The 11,561-nt window shown below is 38.9% G+C and overlaps 1 protein-coding gene across 1 annotated transcript; it reads left to right on the forward strand.

The window, feature by feature from the left end:
- Nucleotides 1-273: 273 nt before the first annotated feature.
- Nucleotides 274-9,144, forward strand: LOC144578316 (uncharacterized). The gene is made up of 4 exons (XM_078342232.1): nt 274-507; nt 5,547-5,617; nt 7,058-7,127; nt 8,804-9,144. The coding sequence occupies exons 1-4, from the start codon at nt 438-440 to the stop codon at nt 8,893-8,895; spliced, it is 303 nt and encodes a 100-aa protein (XP_078198358.1). The 5' UTR covers nt 274-437; the 3' UTR covers nt 8,896-9,144.
- Nucleotides 9,145-11,561: the final 2,417 nt, after the last annotated feature.

Here is an 11,561-nt window from a genome sequence, read left to right on the forward strand (position 1 = left end):
TCCAAAGTCACCCTCCAGTATGCAAACCTCAGTCTCAGAGTATGTGTCCTGGACAACCTGACCCAAGACATCAGTTGCTTTTGTTTTATGGATATAATAGCCTCTCTCATTGCTGTGAAGATGGTAATATTTCAAATTCTTTTAAAAAATTTACTCTATTATCTCTACTTCCCTAGGTTATAGTCACTCGGTTTAAGTTGGATGTCGCCTTGGTTGCATGCTGAACCTTGCTAATGTGATTCTCTGTTCACCGGCTGTTTCTATTTTCTGCAGGTTGCACCTGGTGATCCTGGAGAAGAAATGGGCTGTCAGGTGGAGATGCTGGTAGTGTGTGGTAGCACCCTCCCTCCAGGAGATGAGAGGATACCTGGAGCCCCTCCTTTTCCCGTCCGGGAGATGAGAGGATACCTGGAGCCCCTCCTTTTCCCCTCCGGGAGATGAGAGGATACCTGGAGCCCTTCCTTTTCAGCCCAGTTGCCCACATTCACTGCTCTGTGGGAAGGAAGGGTAAGGCTGTGAGCTCCTCAACAAAAAGTGGTGGCTGGGGCAGAGAAGAGAGAGTAGTCCCACAATTAATCAGTGTGTTTAGACACTCTCCTGTCTTTGTGTGTGTTTGTGCCAGACTCAGAGCACCCTCGAACCAAATGGCTTCTGCCTTTGTGGTAGTAATTTTCAGCTTAGATTTGGGGTTGCGGTTTCCTTCCATTTTAATCTCCTCTGCCTCTGATCTAGCGCTGCAGCCTTAAACCTGTCACCTTGGAGGAAGAATGTATCGAGTCAAGATGAGATTCTCCCTTTGACATTCTCTCAGTTGCCCCAAATTTTGGTATATTTCAATATACTTTATGGAGATACCATATCTTTCTTTGTGTTTTGCTCTCCTTGGAGTTTTAAATTGCTGAAACACATTGAAGTCCTCTATGTTGTTAAAAATTGAAATCCACTTTCTGCTGGGTGCAGTGGCTCACACCTGTAATCCCAGCACTTTGGGAGGCCGAGGAGGGTGGATCACTTGAGGTCAGGAGTTCAAGACCAGCCTGGCCAACATGATGAAACCCTGCCTCTACTAAAAATACAAAAAATCAGCTGGGCGTGGTGGTGGGCGCCTGTAATCCCAGCTACCCGGGAGGCTGAGGCAGGAGAATTGCTTGAGGAGGTGGAGATTGCAGTGAGCCGGGATTGTGCCATTGTACTCCAGCCTAGGGGACGAGAGCTAAACTGCCTCAGGAAAAAAAATAAAATCCACATTCCTATTGAAATTATCTTCCATTTGTAAGGATTATAAGCCTTCTCCTGAGGTCCAGCCATTCCCTTTGACTCTGCTATGAATAATGTTGCATAATTACAATGCTATAATCTGTTTTTCAGTTTTTGGAATAAACCTATAAACTTTAATTATAGTGTCAAGACAGAAGGTTGAAGAATGTAAAGGCAGTAAACATCCACTATGTAAAAGTAATATTAAGTTTGGAAATCTAGTTCTCATGATGCATATTGTCCCTTCCTGTAGCCCCAAGACCCTCAAAAAAAAAATATATATGTATATATAAAAAGAAGACTCCATAGCCATACCAGAAAAAGGAAGAAAGGGAAGAAAAATGAAGAAAGGGAGGAAGGAAGAAAGACATCAGAAGTTTTGGAAAACAGATTTTCTGTCCCAGTTTGGCCCACTTTGCTGCTGTTTGCCAAGGGTTTCTTCTCATTATTCTCCAGACACTTCTGCTGTTTCTTGAATACCTTGTCTGCTGCTTTCAAAGTCTTCTTTCGCCTCTGACGTATATAAGCATCTTATAATTGTTTTCCAGAAAGTATAAGTGGAAGATAAACTTTTCTGAGAAGCTGCATGTTAGAAAACATCTTTGTTTTGCATTTACATTTGATTGATAGTTTATTTAATTATTGGGTCATAAATATCAAAATGTTTTTCATCAGAATTACTAAAAAACATTGTTCCTATCTTCTAACTGGTAAGAAATTTGGGACCAAGGTGATCTTCTTTTGTGGAAAGCCGTGTGTGTGTGTGTGTGTGTGTGTGTGTGTGTGTGTGTGTGCTTATGTTATATGTTCTCATTTCTAGAATCATTTAGAAACTTGTCTTTATTCTTGCCATTCTGAACTGTTAGGATGGAGATGGTTATGGATATTTTGTCATTTTTCCCAGTTGACACTGCTTAGGCAGTCTCAATCTAAAATACTTATCTGTCTTCAGCCTAAGGAATATTTTCCTCACATATTTTTTTAAATTTCCACCCTATTTTCTGTAATCTCCTTCCTAGAAGCTCTATTTACGTCAATGTTAGACCTTCTGTATCAACTGTTTTATCTCCTACCGTTTTTGGTTTTTTTTCGCAGTGCTGTTTTGGAAGTTGCCTTTGACTTTATCCTCTGACCCTTATATTGAATTCTTTTAGTATCAGTCATAACGTGTTTTAGTCCTTCTAGTTCTTTCTTTTTTTATGGCAACGCATTTCTCTTTTAAGGACATAATATTTTCTCAAATCTCTTATGACATTTTGATTAAAAGTTATTGGGATTTCTTTTTAAAATTCTCTGTTTCCTGAATTGTCTGTTAAGCTGGGATCCATTTTTTTTCTGTTTGTTAGCCTTGATTCTTATCTCAGGCGCTGATGTTTTTTTCTGATAGTTTAGTAATCATTAGTTTATGTTTGCTAATATTTGTATCTGTGAACACAGATGATGTATGTGTGGCTATTTTCAGCTGTTATGAAATTTCATTTTCCCAGCAGGTCTCTCCCCAGACTATGAGGACCACCTTTGAGCCCTGTGGATAGAGGATATGGGCAGTTCTGTCTTTAGGGTGTCACTGCACAGAACTGGCAGGCATGCTCTCATCCCCTCAGTTCACTGCTCCCAGTCTTGGAGATGTCAATTACAGACTTGCGGCCCCAGACTTTTTTAGGCAAATCTTCCACCTCTGCAGACAGCAGCTCTCCATTTGTTACTCAGTGGTAAACAGTATGGCTGCTGGTCGTGTTCTAAATATAGATGGAATCCACTGGCCCAGCTTTTCCATACCCTGTTCCTGTCACTGCTGTCCTTGGTGATTGCTCCACAGTCCATTCTTGTTCCCAGTGCCTACAGGCTCTGAACTTGAAGCCGGCATGGGGTCCCATGGACAGATTTGCTGCTACGTCTTTACAGCAGCCTTCAGTGTTTCTTCCAAGTAATAGCTGCCTCCACTCGGGCTGACACTCACTAAAATCCCATCTGCTCTCTAAACTACACAAATTCCTCAGAGCTCAAGACGGTGGTCCTCCCTTTCTGTTCTCCCTGGGTTTCCTATTGATCCCCTCTGTCTGTCTGTTTTGTTATTTCCGTGAGATTTCTGGAAGCAAATGGGAAAACACAGATGCTCAGGCCACCATCTTCAACCCAAACCTTCCTTAATTTTCTAAAGCACGTGAACCGAACTTGGCATCCACTTGCTGAGTTGACTGCAGGTCGACTCTCGGTCAATTTTGTGGGTTTATCACCCTTTCTATGATTTCAGGAGTGAACTGGACTGTTTATAGGTGACGCCCCCACCAAAGAAATCTCTTTGTCCTGGGCCTTATGATGATAGACCTCCCATGTTGAGAGTAGACACTGCTCACTCTCAGCCGCAGGTGGCTGTGGGGGCCTTGCTTGTTGCGGTTACCAAAGCCCATGCAGACAAGCCTTCTCCCTCCATATGGGCAGCACAGCTTACCTGGATTTTTCAAAATGTCAATTTCACGAAGATTTCTAAATGAAAAGACAGTAAACTAGAAGTGAAAAGACAAATCCAGAGTAAAGAAATGAAATACATCAATTCACACATAAAGAATGTATTGAATAAGTCTTGATTAGAATCTGATTCTAGGGGGGAAACCTATAAATATATTAGTTGTGTCAGTTGGAAAAAATATTCATTGGAGATTATAGGATACTAGAGAATTAGTCTTACTTTCTTAGATATAAAAATTATACTTTTCTTATGGAAGGGAATTTTCCAATATAAGTATATAAATCAAATTTGGCAAAATGTTAACAATTCTTGAACTCCTAAAGGAGGGTACACAGGTATTCTCCGAAGTATTTTTTTAACTTTTCTGTATATTTTAAAATTTTGTAAATAAAACATTGAAGTCAAAATTGTGCTCATTAGAGGGAGCAGTTCTGAGTTCTTTCATCAAAAGGCACCTGGGACTTGAGGTTTGCCTACAGTGGCTAGCTGATGCAGAATACGTGGGCCGATTACATTGAATTAATAGATTTTTCTGTAAGATGCTCTCTCTGGCCTCAGAATCTTGTCTACTGGAATGAGTTAGGACCTACCACATTTTTGGGGGGAGGGAGAAGTTATAAGAATATTTGAAGGATTGTCTTTTATGTGAGATTTTATAAGGACAACAAAAAGATGAATTGAAAATGAATGAATTCTTATGTTGAATAAAAACTTATTCCTTTAATTGTTTAGTTAACTTATGCTTAATTCTATTTTATAAATGCTACATACAGGCTGGAGTGCAGTGGCTCAATCACAGCTGACTACAGCCTCAGCCTCCTGGGATCAAACAATCCTCCCATCTCGGCCTCCAGAGTAGCTAAGACTAGAGGTGCATGCCACCACGTCCAGCTAATTTCTGTATTTATTTTTTTAATAGGAACTGGGTTGGTCTCTAAATCCAGGCTGATCTCAAACTCCTGGGTTCAAGCAATCCTCCCACCTCAGCCTCCCAAAGTGCTGGGATTATAGGTGTGAGCCCCACTGCCTGGCTGAGGCACTGGTCTTAATCTCCGTTTGTTTGTTTGTTTGTTTTCTCATTAAGCAATTGGTCTAAGAGTCTGTCTGGAGTTTCTTCTTTAGTTATCCAGGTTCTAACTTGTTCATTAACTCTTTATATGTTCTATAGCATTAAGAGGTAAAACTCCCTTCTTTTGATCTACCAGTGGATTGCCATCACTATTACTAATATTTTGTAAGGTCCCAGGTGTATCCTCTTACAGAGTATCTTACACTTTGGATTCGTCTGGGTTTTTCCTACAGTGTCATTGTATTTACCCTGCTGTCCTTTGTATTTCCAAAGAAACTAGGCCTGATGAGACTTAGGCTGAACATTTTTGGCAAGAACACTTCATGGGTCATGTGAATATTCACATTGTATCACATCACTATCAGATACATCACATCCTTGTAAATCTGTGCCACAGTAATGGTGCCAACTTTAAATACTTGGTAACGTTGTTACCACTTATGAGAACTTTCCAGTGAAAAGGCACATTTTTCACTTACAAATAGTAACCAATTTATGTAGGGATACTTTACACTGTGCCAATTATCCTATTCTGGAACCACATTTTACCCAGTAATTTTAGCATCTACTGGTAATTCTCCCAAGTTGCACTTTTCTTCCAGCTTTCTTCCCAGTTTCTTTAGTTTATTTCCCCAGTTCTGACTTCCAGGAACCATATCTCACTTCACAGCTACCTCCAGGTTCCCTGGAATTGGTGTTCAGTCCTACTCCCAGCCAGCTTTGGACTTACCTTCTTTTGTTCTCTTTCAGACTCAACTCGTGTTTCCAGTCCTGTTGTCTTTCATTGTTTTTGCTCCAGTTTCTCTCTATATATGACTCAGGTTAGTACTGTCTCCTTAGGCATGACAGGGATTTGGGCATACATACTGTGCTGAAAGATCTTATTTCTACCAGGGCATGCCATTTACTATATCAACACTAATACTTTCTGAAGGTACAGAGAGGGCTCCAAGCAGTGGAAAGCACAGTGGAAAATGTCACACTGTATTTTTTCATAGAAGTGTCCAAAGAAAAGCAAGAAAATTGTTCCTGATTTGTTTTCTGCTAGTAGAAGTAATTTTGTGTCTTGCCAATTTGTGGAACCAGATAGAGAATTTTCCTGTCAAAGACCTCTCCTGCCATCTCAGTGCTCTTTCCTTCTGTGTTTACTGGGCTAAGTTCTCCTGCAAGCTCCAAGGGGAACACTACACATGGCTGTGTAAAGATGACAAACCAGGAAGGAGGGATTCACATATTACATACTTGACGTCAAACAGGTTGTGACCCTGGTGTTACATCGCTCCAGTCAGCTTCCTGCTCTTTGAAGCTTTCATTCATTTCTTCTAATTTTCCTCTATTTTTGCTTTTGGGCTTCATTAGTCTTCCATCCCTTGGTTCCTTAAGCCTCTATAACTCCTACTTTAAATTTTTTCTATCCTCTATAAACAATTTTTATTCCACCAGTTCCTTGTTTTCTGAGAAAGTAAGGCCCTTCTGTTCCAAGCAACAGAATTTCCTCACATTTAGAGTTCAAAAATATTTTTTTTCTTTCTTTCTTTCTTTCTTTCTTTCTTTCTTTCTTTCTTTCTTTCTTTCTTTCTTTCTTTTTCTTTCTTTCTTTCTTTCTCTCTTTCATTTTCTTTCTTTCTTTCCTCCATCTCTTTTTTTCTTTCTTTCTTTCACAGGGTCTCACTCTGTTGTCCAGGTTGGAGTACAATGGCACCATTTCAGCTCACTGCAACCACTGCCTTCCAGGTTCAAGTGATCCTCGTGCCTCAGCCTCCCTAGTAGTTGGGATTACAGGGCTTACCACCATTCCTGGCTAATTTGTGTAATTTAAGTACAGACAGAGTTTTGCCATTTTGGCCAGGCTGATCTCAAACTTCTGACTTTGGCCTTATAAAAAGTGCTGGGATTACAGGCGTGAGCCACCACACCCAGCCCAAAAATGTTTTCTTATGCTACAAAAAAATCTTGTGTCCCTTTGCATCCAATACCCCTGCCCCTTATCTCCGCCAGCCCTGGGCAATCACTGACGTGCTTTCTAACACCATAGGTCTGACCTTTTCCAGAAATCCACATGAATGGAAGCACAGAGCATATGTTCTTTTCTGTCTTGCTTTTTTTCACTAAGTGTGATGTTGTTGAGACTCATCCATGTCGTGTGTTTCAGAGGCCGTTGCTTTTTACTGTTGGTAGTATTGTATCATGTAGATATATCATCATTTATTTGTTTGTATATTTAACTGTGGTTGGATATTTGGATTGTTTCTAATTTTTAGGTATTACGAATTAAACTGCTACAAGCGCCCATGTCATTTGTATGTGGAAATACGCTCTCACTTATCTCGGGTAAATGTCCTTTTCATTGATTGTGGTGATGATTCCATGGGTGTCTCAATTTGTCAAAACTCATTAAAAAACCTAACCTTAAAATGTATACATTTTGTCTTTCAGTGGGTGACTGCTTAAATAAACTGTGGTGCATTCCTACCGTGAAAAACTACTCAGCAATTAAAAAAATGAACCATTGCTACCACAGCTTAGATTAATTTTCACGGAATTATGCCAAATGAAAAGCTCCACCCTGAAATGTCACATAGTATATAATTCCATTTAAAAAGCATTCCTGAAATGAAAAATCTATGGAAATGGAGAACAGATTAGTGGTTGGCAGGTGTCAGAGACAGTAAGAGTGAGGAAGTAGGGAGAGGAAGGGGGTGTGTGTCTACATAGAGGCTACATGAGGGATTCTTGTGTCGATGGAACTGTTCTTTATCTTGACTGTGTCAATGTCAGTGTCATGGTTGTGACATTGCAATATTGTACTATTTTACCATTGGGAGAAATTGAGTAAATGGTACATAGAATCTTTGTTTCATTTCTTACAACAGTATGTGAATATACAATTATCTCAAAAAAAGTTTAATTTTTTCAAAAGGTGCATTGTATTATATGTAAATTATGCCACCTTAAACTTGTTTTTTTTTAAAAAAATGTCTTCTCTTAGTCTGTAGAGCACTCATTCAGTTGCACCCTCCAGAGACCACTTGGAAGTTTTTTGAGACACTCTTACCTCTTTTTCCAGGCATGTGGCGCAGTCATCAGGCACTGTGAGCCATTTGCTCTTCCAGCTTTTCCCTCATTCATTATCTCTCCAAGAATCACAGCCACATTTCCAGCCGCCCCTCCTGGGTCACCATATACACTCAAGAAGTCAGCATAACTGAGCTCATCCACCAGCTTGACCCTCTCTGAAGACACATACACCTAGAAAAATTTAGCTCATCTATCATTCTATGTACACTGTTTTTTAGATGTAGGTCTCCGATTGATGAAAGGTTATTTTCAACTCTCAAAGTTTCACCATGGCACCAATTTTATCTTAAGATCCATGTTTCAATTTTTGCAATTTATTGTCAACACCTTATGCTGTTTTCCCACAAACATGACTTTATCTGTTCTTTTTTTATCTTCAAAGGAAAGTAAGTGAGAGAGAGAATTAAGTGTGAAATAAAAAGAGAGTGTATGTATAGTAATTTTCCTATTGTCAATTTTGAGGCTTCAGGCTTGAAATGGTCCTTAAGTCTTATAGAAAGAAAAAAATGTGTCCCAGAGGTTCTGGCACGTTGTGTCTTCGTTGTCATTGGTTTCGAAGAACTTCTTTATTTCTGCCTTCATGTCGTTGTTTACATGTGGAGAAAAAGGAACACTTTTACACTGTTGGTGGGAGTGTAAATTAGTTCAACCATTGTGGAAGACAGTGTGGCAATTCCTCAAGGCCTTAGAAATAGAAATTCCATTTGACCCAGCAATCCCATTACTGGGTATATATCCAAAAGACTATAAATCGTTCTACTATAAGGACACATGTACACGAATGTTCATTGCAGCACTGTTTACAATAGCAAAGACCTGGAATCAACCCAAATGCCCATTGATAATAGACTGGATTGGAAAAATGTGGCACATATACACCATGGAATATTATGCAGCAATCAGAAATGATGAGTTTGTGTCGTTTGTAGGGACACGGATGAATCTGGAGAACATCATCCTCAGCAAACTGACACAAGAACAGAAAATGAAACACCGCATATTCTCACTCATAGGCGTGTGATGAAAAATGAGAACACATGGACACAGAAAGGGGAGTACTAAACACTGGGGTCTATTGGGGGGAAAAGGGGAGGGCCAGTGGGAGGGGTGGTGGGGAGGGATAGCCTGGGGAGAAATGCCAAATGTGGGTGAAGGGGAGAAGAAAAGCAAAGCACACTGCCATGTGTGTACCTACGCAACTGTCTTGCATGCTCTGCTCATGTACCCCAAAACCTATAATCCAATAAAAAATTAAAAAAAAAAAAAAAAAGTTTTGTTACATGTTTGGATAAAATTTGGAGGAATAACATTAAATCTCATGTTAATAAAATACCATTTATGACCAAGCACAGTAGTTACTTGCTTCCAAGCATGTGAATTTGTTCCCCTAATGAGTCTAATATTTAGGGCATGAATGAGGACAGAAAAAGGGCAGATAGGATTCCCTGTTTCTTTGCCTGAAGGCAAAAATGTTAAATAAGATTTTGTTTCCATGAGCAAAATTTTTTAGATGAATCTAAAGAAATTAGGCCTTCTTTTTTGGAAAATACACTATGGATTTGAATGTCAGATCAAGGTAGGTCACATGAATAACATAATTATGTTATCTTAAGTACTCATAATTGAGGCGAGATCCTTTTAATTTGCATATGTACTTATGAAAATTGGAAAGCTTTATAATATTGGAAGAAAATGATTCTGCCTTTTATCCAAGGAGACTAATTATAAAGTAAAAACATTTTAGCATCTTAGGCAGTAGATTGGATTTATGTTACTACTTCATTAAGGTAAAAATAACTATTTTATGTACTGATATTCCTAATCTGGTGAGGCAAAAATTAAGTGAAGAAAGGCTTTTTATTTTTGTTCAGTTCCACAATAACCAAAGAAAAGATCTCATTATTCCCATTTTACAGATGAAACAAAGTTAAGAGGTTAAGTGGTGTATTAGTCTGTTTCCACGCTGCTGCTAAAGACATTCTGAAGACTGGGCAATTTACAAAAGAAAGAGGTTTACAGGATTTACAGTTCCACATGGCTGGGGAGGCCTCACAGTTATGGAGGAAGGTGAAAGTTATGTCTCACATGGCAGCAGACAAGAGAAGAGAATGAGCTTGTGAGGAGAGACTACAATTTTTAAAACCATTAGATCTCATGAGACTTACTGTCACTAGAACAGCACGGGAAAGACCTGCCTCCATGATTCAATTACCTCCCACTGGGTCCCTCCCACAACACGTGGGAAGTCAAGATGAGATTTGTGGGGGGACACAGCCAAACCATATCAAGTGGCTTGCCAAATTCACACAGGTATCCAGAGCTCACAATTGTTCTGCTATGACAAAAATCCATACTATGCTCTACACTTGATTTTATGGGGACCATTGAGAACTTAAATTCAAATGACTAATTGGATTTGGGGGAAATGCCTTTGCAGTCATAAAAGTGAATGAATTATTGTTGGATGTTTGATTTTTTAAATATTTTCTCCATTTTAAATAACTGTCAATGAACATCCTTGCACATACATCTTTAAACACAATTCCTAAGAGTGAAGAAGTTGGTCAAAAAATGGATGTGTTTATGCATGTGGGTATATGTCACTGAATTCTCCTCTGGAAATCTACCAAAGCAATACACTCATAAATGTCTTCTGCTCTTACTCTCTTTCTCTTTTCAATCTGTACTGCATGTTACAAGGCTAATATTCCCAATAAGCTATTTATTCATAACCAAAACTAAAGGTTATTATCCATTGTCTGCAAATGACTCCAAACTCTGTGTAACATTGAATACCTTCCACTCTTAGAACAGCCTCTGTCTCTCACAGTTTTCTCTCTCTTATTTTTTTATATGACTTCTAGGCTTAGCTAAATATAGCCACTAAATAGGCATATATTTGCAAAGAAGGGACGGTATTTCTTTAATTTCAGCCCCACAATCTCTTTGAATTTATTAATATATTCGCTCATCTTTAGCGATTGTTTCCTTTGACAAAGATATGCCCACTCTACTTCATGCCATATTTTTGTTTTAAATACAAATATTAAAAGTTAAGCTTAAAAAACTTAAAGCCTTTAAGTCAATTCCAGGGTACTAATGGCGAGGTTCTTTCTTTAGTTCGAGAGTAGACTTGGAAGGGCTTCTCACCTCTAAATACATTCTCCCCCCTACCATGAAATCTCTAAGGTATGGATATGATTATATCACTTCCTTTCTTTTTAAGCTTCCAATAGTTCATCTCTGAATCCTAAAATAAATTCATGAATCCTAACAAAAATTCAAAGTGTAAACTATTGCTATGGTTTGAATGTCTTCTTCAAAATGCAAGTTGAAATTTAATTGTCATTCTAACAATGTGGCACCACTTAAAAGGTCGGACCTTGAAGAGATCATTAGATTATGAGAGCTCTACCTTCATAAAGGTGTTAATGCCACTATCTCAGGAGTAGGTTAGTTATTTCAGAAGTAGTAAAAGGATAAGTTCTCCTGATAAAAGTATAAGTGTGACCTGAATTTTCTCTGTCTCACACATGCACTTCCTTTCCATGTAATGCCTTCTGCCATGTTATAACACAGCAAGAAAGCCCTCACCAGAGCCAGCACCATGTTTCTGGACTTCCCAGCCAAGTCATCAACCAAATAAATTTCTGTTTATTATAAATTACCCAGTGTGAGGTATTCTGT

The sequence above is a fragment of the Callithrix jacchus genome, chromosome 11 (genome assembly GCF_049354715.1).
Source record: "Callithrix jacchus isolate 240 chromosome 11, calJac240_pri, whole genome shotgun sequence".
In the NCBI taxonomy this organism is placed as follows: Eukaryota; Metazoa; Chordata; class Mammalia; order Primates; family Cebidae; genus Callithrix; species Callithrix jacchus.

What these genes read in the sequence shown, in the direction of transcription:
- LOC144578316 (XM_078342232.1), top strand. Translation starts at nt 438, where the DNA reads ATGAGAGGATACCTGGAGCCCTTCCTTTTCAGCCCAGTTGCCCACATT. An exon ending in TCTCTCTATATATGACTCAG is followed by an intron (nt 5,618 to 7,057) that starts GTTAGTACTGTC and finishes TCTAATTTTTAG; the next exon opens with GTATTACGAATTAAACTGCT. An exon ending in TACGCTCTCACTTATCTCGG is followed by an intron (nt 7,128 to 8,803) that starts GTAAATGTCCTT and finishes TGTCGTTTGTAG; the next exon opens with GGACACGGATGAATCTGGAG.